Below are 16,207 nucleotides of genomic sequence, written 5' to 3' on the forward strand. Positions count from 1 at the left end.
TGGGGCCAGATGCAGTCTGCGTCCAGGAGAGGATGCAGCTCAAATCGTCATCATGATATGACATCGTGCTCATAGCCAACCATTTGGGGTGGCAATCACTATTAGATTGGTGTCAAATTCACTGCAGCCTTATGATTCACCAGACTTCCATCAGCTTACCCACCTACATAGAATACAAAAATTATAAGCTGTTTGTTATAGTCTGTTTATTATTATAATAATATATATTATAGTCCGTTTGTGCAAGCCACATCAGCCTTTACACAGAAGTGTTAGCTAGTGTGATAAAGCACTTGTAGGCATCTCTAAGACTTCACTTTTACTTTACTACTTGCACTTCACCAACACTCAGAGTTATGATGCTCCATGGGGTCATTTAACTAAAAACATAAATCTCAAATTCAGTTAAGCAGGTTTTCCAGAAAAACTGAGCTCTCTTCAGGAATAACAATAAACTGCATTTAACTGAAGTGTCCCCTGTGCCAAAATGTCATGTCACAGCTCTAATTTCATTAATATTTCTAAAAAGACACTACATGTGCCCATGCAGTGGAATTTTATAAGATGTGTAGCCAGGAAAGGGCCTCTGGCATGTTCGTTTGAAAATGAAAACCCTACGAAATGAAAACCCTACGAACATGGAATGAAATGAGATGGAACGCATGGGAATTACTTGGTCATTTAGTGAAACATTTGGAATTTGCCAGGGCGCTGGATGCTGTCAGTCGTCCGGGGGGGGGGGGGGGGGGGGGATGCAACCCAAATCAATAGCAGACTTATCCCTCAAGGCAAATGAAATGAAGAGAAGGCTCCAGTTCCATTTCAACTTCCCCTCATTAAAAGGGCTAAATGGCACACTGAAGACCAAAAGCCTGTGTTCAAGTTGAGCTCTTTCTTGTGGCCGTGCTGGCAGTAAAGGATGCAGTGTCCTTGGGCTTTCACTCTTCCCATGCGCTAAATCTCCTTATTGAACCAATAACGCTCCGAGTTAGATCTGAGTACACAGATTTGGCTTCTCAGCTCAGTTCGATAGGTGAAAGAATGAACTGATTCAGGACTTTAAGCCTAGAGATGGATGGACAAGACCCACTGCAGTCTGCACCAGCAAGGCCTACAAGCACTGCAGGCTACTACTGGGAAGAATTACAAGTCTTCCATGTGAAAAATCACTGCCATGGACGGTCAGTCATGACCGTTGGCAGATAATGATATACTATACTTAAGTTTGTTCACTATGAAATTTGTACTGCATGTGTTTTGCCATCATTTGAGCGTGAGTGATGTTAGTATATCTCCATGCCATATGACACTGTACAACTGCACGCTGTTGTCTTTTCTGAGCTGGGAGTGGAAGATTAGGGGTCAGTGCACCGGAGTGTGATGGAGGACTCACCGGCAGCATGGCTTCAGCCCACTCGCCGTGGCCTCTCTGCAGCAGCTTGATGCGGTCGATGTCGTAGCAGATCTGCACCAAGTCACCCACGAGGAACTGGGAGGCGCCACCCTCCGCGCCCGCCGGGACCTCCCCGCTGCGCACCACGTTGGCCTTGGTCAGCACTGCCGGGTTGAACGTCCACCTGCACACGACACACACAGGCATTTAATACATTAGCTAGGATCAATAATAATGGCATGGCAAGGCAAGGCAAGTTTATCTATCGAGCACAACTAAATTTAATGTGCTTTGCATACATAAAAGCAAAGGACAGATCATAATAATATCAAAATAAAGTTAAGTAGATTAAAAAAAAGAATAAATGACAAAGTAGTGTATGGTACTCCAGAAATGAATTCCTTATTTTAGCTTATCTTATCACCCTTGGCATAACCCATCAGTGTTATCAACATGGAGCTGAGTGGTGGTGACTCACCTATTTCCACTAGGATACTGGACAACAATGTCGTGGTCTTCGTCGATCCCGCACACGGTACCGGTGGTGGTGAGCGTCTCAAACATGCCGTCAGTCCAACCTCCATGGCCATGCTGCAGGGACTGCACGATCTCCAGATCCAGGTCGATGTTGACCAGGTCTCCGATCTGCAGGCCCCCAGGATTCCTACTGCCATTCTGCTCTCCTAGGGTTAACACAGACAAATAAGACATCAGCTCAACAACCAACATGGATGCACCTTTCATAGGATAAATGTTAGGCTTATCCACCCAGAAATACACTTTCATGGGATAAAATGTTAGTGTACTTTGACATTTCCTTTTGCATTTTGAATTGCACAAATATTTGACTAAACTCTGATAGAGAGTGTGGTATGCGCTGACGCACACATTCTAGCAGTGTTGGCCTACTGCACCCAGTCTCCACACAAGTTGAGACAAGTACACCGAGGGCCTTCATTCAGGCGTTTATCTGAGAGCCAACGAAGGTGCAGATATTAGTCCAAATAACTTTCCAGTATGAAACAAGTGCTGTCCATAACTTTCATACTGGTCATTACTACGTGACACACTAAAATATTGTGAATGTCTTGTTTTGTGGTGCCATCTAGTGGACTTGCATTGAAATATAGTCAAAAGTTCATGGTGCCTGCAGTCATGCTGTTTCTAAGTATCTACTAGTAACTTCACCTTCTTCACCTGTAAACCAGGTGTATAAAAAAAATATTGCTCTATGGCTCTACCAGGAATTGAAGTATTTGCTGTATGTGTCCTCAAAGTGCAAACCTGCTCTGCCAACACTACCACCAATCATTGTCACTACTTACCCAATACTGGGCAGTGGTCTCTGTAAAAGGTGCCTCCTTTGGCATCTTGGACACATTTCAAATCCGACTGAAAAAAAGGAAAAATATAAGGATCAACACCCAAAAATTGCATAAAGAGATATTTTTAGAATATTTTTTAGAATATATGGAATATGTAAGTATTCAAACACCATCCTCTTCTGGCAGTGAATACCAGAGAGATACCTATTCAGTATTGCAGTATAACTACCATTTACAATTATGTTCAACAGTAACTATTACAAGACGACGGTCAGGCCTAACGTGTCTCAGGAAATAAACTGACTTGGGAATTGGGCTATCTAGTCTTTAAAGTATTTCAAGAATTTCTAAAAAGATGACAAATGATCAACCTACATGACTATTTTTAGTAACGTTTCATCAAAATACAGCATCAACCTCAGAATCTAATCCCTGATCCATACACAACATGACACAAAGGCATGTGGCTGTGATTTTGTTGCAGGACCAAGACCATAATGTGTGTCAGGGAAGTGCAGCTGTGCTGATATTCAATATAACAGCACAACTTGTGATCACTGGTACTGAATGACAGATCTTTAACAGGCTTTCATCTAAAAAGGTTAATTTGACACAATGTCTCTCGTACATTATTTCTCTAAACCAGAGTTTCCGCTAGAAAAAAATGGTGCCGGTCAAAGTGACCGGCAGAGGTTTCGTTTTCCGGACATTTTGACGATATGCCGGTCAAATATCCTATTATCGCTTCTTAATTAGTCAAGTTGAGGAAAACTGGAGACAGGCTATGTAGCTTAAAGAATGACAATCAGGCTGTATAGAATGCAACATGTTCATTAGCCCAACTTAAACATGCCTAACAAGATCTAGCCAGTAGGCTGTAGCAAGAGTCCGCTTTGTTCGTTGTTTTAAAAAGGCTACGTTGTTTGTTGCTGCTACCCACGTTATCTCCAGTGGTTCCACTGTTTAACTTGCACAGATGTGCACACATAAGAATGAGCGCTCACACCACTACCCCCTAAGGCTATGCCTCTGTATTTGATAACAATAAATTATGAAATGTTTCCTATTCTGGGAAATGTTTAGTTTCTTTTTCTTTCGGTCAGCGGTTCAATGATACCGTTTAATTGTGCTGGAAATTATCCGCGGACCAGCAATCTCCTCGTAGAGGAGGCCTAACCCTGCAGATCATAGACAAAGAAAGCATAGGCCGACTGTATGCTTTGGGTACAGAACACAGTTGCATGTCCAGTGTACACGAGAATGACAGTGTCTTGCACGGCCACACCCCCCACAACTCCACTTCCAAAGTCACTGATTCTGACAGATTCGCCTGACACTTCTTTTTATCTGGTGGTGGTGGAGTTGACTGGTCATCTGAGGCTTCAGACGTTACCAATGTATCATCATCCATCGCGTCTGGCCTCTGAAAAACCTTTAAGGCTAGTCTGCCAGGGCCTGGCCATGTTTGAACCGCCTCACTCATTTGTTCGTTGTTTAACATACGTTTTAAGCGTGTGCTTCCTATTTGAAATGCAGCATAGGCTATGCGTGTTGTTTAATAACTTTCAAACGGTAGAGCCTGTTCATTTAAAAACATAGCCAGATGACATATTGCTTTAATATAGGCATACATTTTAAGGCTTATTCTCAAATTTAGATTGCGTTAGGGCCACGGGATTATTAGCCAATTTCAATCGGACAATTTGACCGGAGAGATTTAATTTTGTCGGACATTTCATTTTTTTCCCGGCCAATGTCCGGTAATTACCGGACAACGGAAACCCTGCTCTAAACACAACACAAGCTGTGCTACAGTAGTCTTAAGGTTTCCTTCCCAAACTTGTTAGGGAAGGTGTCTTTTGGTCATGTTGTTGGCGATATTGTGCTGTGAAAGCTTTAGCTTTTCTTATATTTTTTGCAGTGTGGTCTAGGGATCGACCGATATGGTTTTTTCAGGGCCGATACCGATATCAATTATTACCAAAACAGGAGGCTGATAACCGATATGTAAAATCGATATGTCAGTTGTCAAAAAGGGGGGTAGGTAGTAAAGGCGATATGCTGCAAAAAAAGAATTCAAAAGCATTTAATTATGCAAACTTTTCTTTCTTCTTTTGATACACAATTGTCAACTTGCAAGTGTAAATCCTGTGTATCATGTTAATCCAAGAGCTAAGTGATAGCAATTACTTTCATAGACTAGGCCAACACAATGGATATGTGCTTGTTAAGGGACCTGTCACAAAGAGGATGCTTTGCCATCGTGTGTGTGAGTGCACGAGAGAGGGAGAGGAAGAGGTGCATGCGTGATGGCAAGTGTTACGGTTGAATAGTTTAACAAAACAGTTTTAAAATAGTTCTTAAGCTATTTAAGTATGCATTTTGTGTCCATGTGTAGGCTACAAGCTACACTTTTGAGAGCCTAAAGCTCAGGACGCGATTTAGTTCAGGTCGGATTAAATTACGGCTGGCCCTGGGTGCATGTTGTCTTTTCTGACAGTCCGTTTCAAAAAGGAGCAATTAGACTTTTCGACGTTCGCTATCGCATAATTTAGGACTGGTCTGTACTATATCCGCCGTGGTGTCCCGTTATTCACAATTAACGAACGAGGCGGAGGCAGAGAACTCCCGACACGCAGCACCCGAGTTTGTAGGCTAACTAGTAAACAGCATCAGTAACGTGCATCAATCGGGAATTCGCTAAATGAAGGAAGTGGGTGCTTTACTTATTGATCCGGATCAAAGAGACAATAGCTTACAAAGTGGTGTTTTTGTAACTTCAGTGTAGATGATTGTGATTCATTGCAACTTCAGCAATGTAGGCTACCTTCCTTACCTCCGTAGGCTACAGCTGAAGCCCAGTCTGCCTCAGTGAGAATCCTAAACTTTGTCTGTGTTCAGTCTTCGATCCTGATTGGCTGCATTCGTGCTAACTAACAAATCAGACGGTGTAGTGGGCGGGACAATGCTCTTGACCATAGAGTAGCAAATGCAGGGAGTGAGAGACGTTTTACAGACAAAGTAGCGCGTTTCATTCTTCATCCATTTCAATATCGGCTTATCGGTGGAAAAAATGACCGATACCAATTATTATAAAAATGCTAAATATCGGCCCTAATAATCGGCCAGGCCGATAATTGGTCGATCCCTATTGTGGTCCAACCCGAAACACTGAACTACATAGTGCATAACCTGGGCAGTTTATTTTAGTTATCCTGTCCAGGACCATTTTAGGTCAAAATTAATTTACAGAAAATTACAAAAGGAACTCCTCATAAATATATACCTCAAAAGTGGCAAACTGTTACATAGTGTTACTTTAAGGAACAAAGTGCAACATGTAAGACTAAATGGCAACAGATATCGTTATTCCTACACTGTACAGAGTTTACATTTGACATGATTAGGGTTAGAACTTGTGATAGCAACATGTGAAATGAGGTTTCAGATCAAAAGTAATTTATAGGCTATTTGTTACTTCTGTACTGACATAATACCCCGCCCCACACACACACACACACTCAAGAAGAGTCTCCACAATGTCTCTTTACAAATTGTGATCTTTTTTTTTTACACCAAAATTGCATATCTCAAACTTGACAGTAGTCCAAATCAGACTCAAAACATTCCATGCATGTTTGAAAAACTGAAACCTTTGAAGAACTTGATCTTAAATCTCCTGAGCTAACGTATAATGGAACATTGCCTTTCAAAAGATTTCCACTTGAAACAACTGAACTATGGCGGTGCTGTACACCTAAAATGACCATGAATGTCACACATGAGTGGCACAAAGCATGGAGCATGATTTGGATGAATTCCCTAGCAGATGTGCCCAAGAATCTTGTTGACATCCATTTCAATAACAAAGGAAAAGCTGTTACAAATTCAACTCAGCAACTGGCCAAATTCAGATGATGCATGACTGCAATCAACCAATAGGGGAAGAGGAGGCTGGTCAGCTAAATCCAACAGACCAGGGGGAGTGATGGGGGGGCAAGTAGACCCCTCCCTCATGAGTGACCTCCGTGTTCTCCCTATTGGTTCTTTATAAAAAGGGGGAGAGGGAACAGATTTCTTTTTCTCATGCAGATCTCCCCCTCCAGCTGCTCACACAATAGAGCGCACACATGCCGGCTGCGTGGCCTTCACAAAGGGCCCCGACCACGGAGCACCACTGAGGCCCTTTGCTTTTTCTTCCTCTGTCGTGGACAGACACAAAGGAGAGCCAGCACCCACCCCCCCCCCACACATCTCCTTCCCCTCTCTTTATGTGCGGCTGGCTGTGGGCTACTCACCATGCCCTCGAAGCCAACTCTGTAGAGGTTCTTGGCTCCATTGTCCCAGAGGACGTACGCCGCACTGTGAGGGCTGGCTGCACTCCAGTCCTGGATCTCTGTGACCTGGCAGACACGAGGAAGAGGGGATCAGAGAGAGGGAGCAACAGATTGATTTGGGGGGGGGGGGGGGGGGGGGGGGGGTCAACAACACAGATATGGAGAGACACATTCTTGAACACTTATGAAGAATTTTCCCCCTGTGTTCTTTATACAATTGAACACACATAAAAGACAGCCTCTCCAAGCCTGTGTAGCTTGACTTTTCAGAGCTACGAGATCATTTACATTTATTATAAGATTTATTACTTTTACACATGTACTTTCATTTGCACTTTAATCTGCTTCCATTCTATGTGATTTATGGAGGCATCATGCAGGACAGGCTTCTCATTTATGCACACACTGGGAATCAAACCCATAACTCTGGTGTTAATTCACACCTGGCTCTACTAGTTGCACTAGCAGAACAGTAAATGACACAGTAAACTCATGAAGTCAAATGAAAACATCTACAACATATCGTCCACACTTGCCAACACACAGAAGGCAGTCAAACATGAGTACTAAATGCTCTGCCCAAATGACCTGAGAGAAATTCATCAGCCGTGCCAGGAACTTCTGGCGTTCATCGGTCATCTCAAAACCTTCTCAAGTCCCTAAAACCTAGTCACTACTAAGACTGGACGCAGGTGAGAAGCTACCTTGCCCCTTCGGCCATTGCCACCATCCTGATCTTCCCACTGCCAGTCCACTCCCCGCACCACCCGGCCTCCGGTGAAGATGCCGCGCGCTGTGATCTTCTTGGATTTGCGTCGAGATTCGAGGAGGACCCTGGAGAAAGACCGTTGGAAATCAGTGAGGAAACGCCATCCTGGGAGGCAAGAGCCTTACATTCAATCATTTACTCGTCCCAATTGATTATCTGATTTGTTTTAACACTATTTATTTCAGCTTGCCGCACGAAACATCTTGCACAGTAAAATACAGCACATTAATAAGTCAAACATTAGCTACTTGGTCTCTAGAGTGTTCTCTAAAGGAGCACTAACACGACCACTAAGACATCAACAACAGGCAAACTGTTGAGTGTGTCAATCTGAAGAGTGAGTGCTCATTATTAAACAGCTGAAAGTATGCAATAATTCTTCATAGACGACGTCCCATTTCTTTCAGGGCCTAATCAGTGTGCAGAGGGCAAGCTGGTGCTGATGAGGCTGGTGGAAGCTTCTGGAAGGAATTAGTGCTAATGCAGTGAAAGGAGACCAGTCACCACAGCTACTCTTGGGCTAACAGCGCTGTAACACATGTCTGCCACATCTAATGACTGGATTTCTGGCCATGCAGTACTGCACTGCTGCTATTACCATGCTCCCCATACATTTTCATAGCAGTTTGAATATTTTTGTTTTCTTTCTTTTTTTGAAATGCACACAAGCAATGAAAAAAAAGTTACATTGGTAATTTGAGTTCATGTGCGATTAAGACATGCCACGTCTCATTTCAAAACATGACTTTAAATGTTTAAGTGAGACAGGCACAGCTTGTATCAAAAGATCACAAATGGTCGCCACAAGTGAATAGAGTCGGGTGACTCAATTGGGAAACGTTTGTAACACTTGCACTAACTTTGAAATCATTGGTCCAGCCTTACCAATCACATTGATCAGAGATTCCTAACGTTACTTCCCACTTTGCCTAAACTTAACAAACTGACAATAAACAGCATTAACAGTCAGGAAACAATGTATGTGGGTCTACCTTTGCTGTAAATAAATTGCTGCATTTTCCCAACTGCATTTTTTGATGTTTGCTGGTGTTGCTGCTTCTGTTTATCACAATAAGTTTCGGTTTAGTCTTCCCTTCTCGTCGATGACTGGCCTATTTTTTTTTCTTGTCTGAGGGAAACGGTTATGAACTATGCTGTTCCATACCAGATCTCCCTGAAAGAAGATCTAGGTGGGCAGGCCCAGGCTACTATGTCACACCACAAAAGAGGCAAAAACATGCAGGATTTAATGAGATAAAAATCAAAACGATAAAATTTAAAAAGTTACAGAGCTTGCAATTCCTCCCCTCCATTTTCTAGAAGCAATGTGCTAGATAACTGCTGGTTTTGCAATATTACGTAAACAGTAACATAATTCTGGGCTTGCAGGTGTGGCAAGAATGATGCATTACATCCTGCCTCTGATAGTTATGTTATCAGCAATAGCATGCATTTAAAAGCCCAATATTTTAAATTGTGATTTAAAAAGAAAAAATCAGGAAGTGGATAATGCAGTCACAGTGTTATCAAAACAATAATCCAGCCACTAAAAATTGTGGGGGTGAAAGAGGTAAATGAAATAAAGAAATAACAACGCTGCACAGCCATGCTTAGTCTGCCATCTGGAAGCTGACCCATGCATTACCACAGCAGTCATGGAGCAGGCCGGCCAGATGGCCATCTCTGATCCACCGAGCTTTACAGGCATGTACGTTCATTTTTTTAAACCTCTACCCCCGCATACATCTTATCCCCCTCCACTCCCACACACACACACACACACACACACACACACATCAGTAACACCCTCAACTCCAGGGCCATGTCAACCGAAGCACACAGGAACCCAGAGTCATCAAATCCAACTCATGTTTAGACATGCAATTGCAGGCGTTACAGGGTGGGGCGTTTCATGTGTGTCTGGCTGGGGGGGGGGGGGGGGGGGCTGATGTGTGTGTGAGGGGGGCAGGCTGAAAGGCTAGTGTAATGTGTAAGGATCTGTATCTAAATTCTTCCCGGAGATGAAAATGAATGATTAATCAAGGAAGTGATGTTATGAGGAAAGTTACACATAATTTGCCTGAACTTCACAGCAGATCAAGCCTGAATATGTACACAAACAGACCTGGCAAAACAATTGGATAGGATATTGAATGATCTTGTAAACTTAGAAAATATTGTGTCTCAAAATGATGCATTCACTCTGGATGGAATTAGTCATCAGTGTAAATGTAGGAGTAGAGTTAATACATAGCCACAGGATCAATTTCTGCTAACGTGAAATCCTTTATCAATGGCATAGTACTTAATAAGACAGATGTATAACCCATTACTAATTATTCACACACTACAGTACATTATGAGCAGATAAGCTCTGCCAGATAGCCTGGTTGGCCCATGGGCCATGCAGGTTAGTTTATGAGCATCAGAAGAGGTACACGACTCATGAGAGACAGCCTTGATAGATAATGGCTCTCAAAGGGATTCCAGTGTGTATGAGATTTAATTAAGTCCTCTCACAGAACTTTAACTGATCGAGTGGTGTTTACACATGAGCAAAGACGAAGGCTGCATTTTGATCAGGCTGCGCTTTTGATTCATGATAAGAGTCTGAGACCGGGTGCATTTTAACAGAAAGGCTCATGCATAATGCCCTAATTCCCAGAAACAAGTTCATACAGGGAAATGAGAAATAGATTTCAATTACATTGAAGAATATGTGAATTCCACCGCGTAGTGAACTGATATCAGAGGGGGAATTTGTATTGTTTTTTTTTGTTTGTTTTTCATTATTATGGCCCGGTCTGGTTTGTGCGTCACTAAGTGTTAAACACACAGAAATGACTCTTGCGGTGCAGCAAGTGTGGCAGCTGGCTGGTCGTGGGCCATCCCTCATATGTATGCCTTTGCCCGCCCTAAAGGCCCTGCCGTCCAGACTGAGCAGGATCTGCCTGACAGCTGCAGGAGGAAACACCCCTCATCTTTGTCACGGTCAAGCGTGCCATGGACCCCCGCCAGCTCAGTTTGTTGAAATGCAATGAAGCTGTCTCGCGGGAGATGAAGTCGCACGTGGTTGAAAGACTGCCAGCTGTTGAGCCGCCCCATTGTTTCCCCATTTTATGGAGGCCAGTTGTGGGTCAATTCCAGAGGAAATAGCTATAGATGTACTGGATGCTGGCTGTCATCAACATTAGGCAGAGTGTTATAGCACTGCAAACACCTTCGTTTCTATTTGTGTCTGCTTTTATCTGAGGTGTATTGCACAATTCTTTGAGGAACTTCTTAGGAAATCTGAGGTTTTCCCCCCAATCTCACAAAAAGGATGGGTAGTGCACAGCACATTCCAGCAGTGAAGAAAGTACACTGTAGGCTTTGACATAGTATGCAACAGCTCTAATGTATTAGACAGGGCTTATTACCATGGAAAAGTAACCATGAAGGGGAAGCAGTAAACATTAAGGCCTAGTCCACACGTACCAAACCGATCTTTTTTTTCCTCCGTCTTCCCTGGAACCGTATCAAGAATATTTGCGTCCAAACGGATCCATCTCAACAGAGAAGCCCCTGGCTGCAGCTTGCAGATCGGGGCTGGGCCCAATGTGGGGCGGAGCGCAACGTTGAGCTCAGCCCACCTTCAGTACGTCTTCTCACGTTGACCATGTCCGTAGGGCCTACCTGGTTTCCTACAAGTTATATTTCTCAACATAATCTCTAAGAAGAATGCTTAAATCTAAAGGCATTTTCTCAACTTCAAGAGAAAATAACACGGAGGTTAGATGCTTCTTAGGCTAACAGTAGCCTACTGGGTAGGGTAGCTGCGTAGGGGAGAACTGGTAGCCTACAATTGTAACAGCAGTACAAATGTAACAATGTTTTATTCTCAAGATATGGTGTACAGAAAGATCATAGCATGTAATTATGTATAATCTTACAGCCATCCAAACATGAATGGTCTACTTAATACGACCAGAGATAAAAAGGTGCAGCATTCTTTTTGTGCAAAATTCGTTTCAACTGTTTGTTTAAATTTGCTTTGTGAAATTTGAGCGTGTGGAGTTCAATCACGTCATTCATATCTTCAGTCTCTCTGTTTCAAGTTAACATGAGTGCCATTTATATAGTCATATCAAATGCAATTAAATGAAAATAAAAACACATGACCTGTGCGGGTCAGTTGAAACCCGTCTCTATGGCAAAATGAACTGATTTTTCATGACGCTACTGTTACAACTGTACTACACATTTTTATGGCTGTGTCAATGTTGTAACAAAGGTATGCCAATTAACAACATGCACATAAACAATGCTATATAGAGGCCAATATTATGTTATTATATTATTGTTGTATGTTCCCTTTGGGACTAGCACAGGCTACTAAACTATTAAAGCAAGCCTGATGCTTTTTCTCTACGAAACTCCCCCTCTGCTCGGTCTGAAGCGCTTTTCCTTTTCTAAGCATCTTCCGTCAAGGGTTTTCGCTGCTTCTTCGCCGGCTCTGCCATTATACACACGTTTGCAACAATCGCTAGCGTTTTGTTACCCTCCCTCTGTGCTGTGGATGCAGGATGGAAACTGAAACTGCTTCGGTCGCCGGGTACGATACACTGAACTTGCAAGCGGGATATTCTTCCTACAGGCAGTAGGGGCGGGCGAGAGAGTCTTCATTCGCCCTGTAATGAGTCATTTAACCATATACCGACTTACGAAGATGAGTAATTAACACAAAAACCTTGCCTGGTGTCCCTTTAAAGAAAATACCGAAATGCTAGAGATAAAATGCATTGATAATGATAATTGCCATATAGGCCTATGTATATGCAGACTGGATGTTATGATCTTTATAGTGTAGCTTACTTAGATTACCCAAGAAACGCCGATGGTGTACAAATTCTAGAAGGCTAGCAGGGAAGGGAGGGACATGATTAACGTGGGCAGTAGTTCAAGAAGGATACGCTTTAGTGAAGCATTCTTCCTTAAGAAAAATTGAACTCCGAGTCCGGGTAAATAGACAGACACAGGAGGACGGGGAATGACGAGCTGATTTTGGGCTGAGCTCAACGTTGCGCTTCGCCCCACATTGAGTCCAGCCCCGATCTGCAAGCTGCAGCCAGGGGTACTTGTCTCAACACGACTCAACACGACTCAACACGTTACTTCATACCCCAGGCCTATAGGTGGCACTGTTTCTTTACAGAAATTGACCCAAACTTGCACTTTACAGACAGAATAGGCTACGACGAAATGGCTAGTGCAAGGAAACCAGAATTGTTTGTGTAGACTGATGGTGAACTGTCAACTGTAGTCAACTGTAAAACTAATAAACTTTATTTTACGGTTTGTGAAGGGTGCAGTCCCGTCCTTTATTTGGCTAACGCAGGTAAGCCTACTAATCACCTTTACTTTCTTTGGTTGTAGGATAGTCCGTGATTCACATTAGTTTTGGCTGTCACCGCAATTAGGCTACTAAACGCAAGGCATAATCAAGTTCTAGGCTATCGCCACATTTATAATATTGCTATAAAACCTTCGTTAGTAACAGTCAATACTTTTGCCTGCATCAAATCGCGCATTCACATTCAGTGTGCTACCATCGGCTTAACGTGAGTTCTAAGCGTTTTTGTATGCTTATCTGATTTCGACTGTGAATGCATGTATATATGTTGTAAGACATGTAAAATAAATGAATGACACTGGCACTACGCACAAATTAATGTAGCCTAAACTTACACCGCACTTTCCTAATAACTTAAGTTCTCTCGCGTCACTGACAGTAGCTAGAATGTATAAAAAAACCACCGGGAAAAACAGTGTTCAGTCCACCAAGTCATAAGCTATCGGCGCTGCGCAGCACCAGTTGAGATATTTATCTTACGGAGTGTAATCGTAGGTAATGTCATGTATGAAAACTAGTATTGTTAGGCAATACTATAAGTGCAAGTCCAGGGCAGCTGAGGTGTGGCGATGACATCATCGATACGCAAGCAGGATGTGCGGTTTCGCTGTCTAAACTAATTCAAACGGGCTACGGTTTCAGATTTTTCCACTCTGGGACCAGGTTTCAAAAAAGTGCGGTTTCGGGCAGTGTGTTTACAGGATTCGTTTGGACGCTCGGCCAAGACGAAGCAAAACCTCTGCGCTTAACCTAAAGAGCGTCTCCGTGTGGACAGGCCCTAAGACTGGAGTTGAGTACACAAAAAGCAACGCACAGCATATGTTTCAGCGGAACAAGGTCATAGTACTACAAACACTGAAAAGAAATCGGCCACTTCTACATTTCAAGCAGAGTTCTAATGCGTTGGGTAGTGGTGCAGGTTGGAGCCATGCACTAAAGGTTTATCCAGAAATTCATAGTTAATATAGACTCATAGTAACAGATCAGAAACTCACATTCCATGTGAAATAACCCTGAGGCTCACAGTTCACCCTCAGAAAAATCTGATGTGCTCCTATGCCAAACTTCCCAAATATTGTGTGTCTTGATCACTAATAGTTTTGAAACTACAGCGCAACCTAATTTCATAAAATGGTGGCATGTTCCTTTAACAGGATTAAAAAAAATGTTGGTGTTGTTGGTGAACCTCTTTATTGACATATGACATATCAAAACTACTTTTTTTCACTCGTTTACACTATTTTGTTTTGAAAGAAATGGCTGATCTTTAATGCAATAACTACATTGCCCATTATCAGCAACCATTCATCCAATGGTCCAAAGGCACATTCTGTTTACTAATCTGATATCATTTTAAAAGGCTAACTGAGGCAACATTAAAGAACCCTTTTGCAATTATGTAAACACATAATGTAATCTGAAAACTGCTGCCCTGATTTAAAAAAAAAAAAACAATGCAACTGATCTCAGCTGGTATTCTGTCTAAAATAGAGTGGAATGGAAATTTCTAAGTGGCCCCAAACTTTTGACCGGTAGTGTACATTTAGGTATTACTGCTTTAATACATCGCATAGCCAACTCATGTTTCACTGATGAAAAATGCATTTGTATCACACCTTTTTTTCTTAGGTGGACCTTATTATAATTGATGCCTGGTAGCCTGAATTTGCAACGCTAAATTTCACTTAAATTACAAAAAAAAAATTCATGATGACACTGTAATGATGACACTTGGGGGTTGGGCATCCCTACTTCATTCAGTACTAAGTAACAAAAAAAAACTCATTCATCCACCAGATAATTTTAAGCTGGTTATTTCAACTCATCTCCTTGTTATGATGTTAATCCATTATCTTTATCCAGAATCAGAGCAATGTGCATTTGTTGTCTGTCTGTGTTTACCAGACGCAGCTTCCATTTAGCCTTTGGTCCTCCCCTACTTTTTTATTGGATAGCCAGGCTACTCTCATTGCTGACGGGATTTTGAGAGAGCGGAGGGAACTAGAGCAGATGTCTAATGGTCCATGTCTGAATTTCCAATTGTATCAAATTCAGACATTTGGAATATACTGCAATCTAGGAATCTGCTTATCCTGGCCGCTGGGCAAGTGATTTGTCCACCTCTTTGAAGCATCATGAAGCAACCACAATTTGCCCTGCCCTACACCCAAGATTGAAATTCCAATGGTCCATAAGCTTGTGGCATATGAACACAGAAATGGATAACTCTCTGATAATTAAAGTAGAGATTTTAATTTGGTTTTGAAGAAAAACCAAGACAAACGAGAGAAACAAACAGTTCTTCAAGCAGATTAACTCTAAAAGCAAGGCAACATGAGGAGAGGAGAGCCCTACATTCATTCACAGGCAGAGCTTTCAGTGGCTTGTTCAAGCAAGCTGAGATGTTTAGGACACGCTGAGAACCACTCTTATATTCACAACCTCCAAACACCTCATTATAATTTGAGTATATAGTGTCCTGATTACATGGCTGCCTTAAATGAGAAAGCTGTACTAAATACAACAGTCTACAATACCAAATAAGTCTCCTGTTCCTAAGCATTAGAGCACACACACAATGGTCATGAAAAAATACAGCAATGACTAACCAGTGAAAACAATGAATCCCATTGCATTGGAAGGCTATTTGAGACACATAAATAGCTTAAAACCACAGCAGATTCTATGGTGAAGTTTCAGGATCATCACACGGTTGTCTCATCGATGTGCCCTGTTAAAATACTAAACTTGAATTAGAGGACGTTGTAACTTGTCTAGCAAAATTCAGAGCCATTTAATTCTCTTAACGCTACAGATGCACGTAGCATTCTCAGGGGATATAATGTCGCTTCAGCATCTTACATTTTCAAAGCACTGTATTTTCTTTCCAGACAACCCACAACAAAACATAGACTATTCCATTCCTACCCAAAGCCCACAATGCAATCAGCATTATGTACCAAGACTGGCAGTAGAGAATTGGCACATGCA

General features: G+C 42.3%; 1 protein-coding gene across 8 annotated transcripts in view; it reads right to left on the reverse strand.

The window, feature by feature from the left end:
* Positions 1 to 16,207, reverse strand: part of mib1 (MIB E3 ubiquitin protein ligase 1) — a 63,149-nt gene that overhangs the window by 43,971 nt on the left and 2,971 nt on the right. For 7 of the 8 annotated variants that reach the window (XM_042087388.1, XM_042087394.1, XM_042087391.1 and 4 more), the window contains 5 exons: positions 7,757 to 7,889; positions 7,017 to 7,121; positions 2,719 to 2,785; positions 1,872 to 2,076; positions 1,394 to 1,577 (listed from right to left, as the gene is read on the reverse strand). In XM_042087388.1, the coding sequence (XP_041943322.1) occupies positions 1,394 to 1,577; positions 1,872 to 2,076; positions 2,719 to 2,785; positions 7,017 to 7,121; positions 7,757 to 7,889 (694 nt within the window). The remainder of the gene's footprint in view (positions 1 to 1,393; positions 1,578 to 1,871; positions 2,077 to 2,718; positions 2,786 to 7,016; positions 7,122 to 7,756; positions 7,890 to 16,207) is intronic. The other variant, XM_042087400.1, reaches the window with a different exon arrangement.

The sequence above is a fragment of the Alosa sapidissima genome, chromosome 1, assembly GCF_018492685.1.
Source record: "Alosa sapidissima isolate fAloSap1 chromosome 1, fAloSap1.pri, whole genome shotgun sequence".
Lineage (NCBI taxonomy): Eukaryota > Metazoa > Chordata > Actinopteri > Clupeiformes > Clupeidae > Alosa > Alosa sapidissima.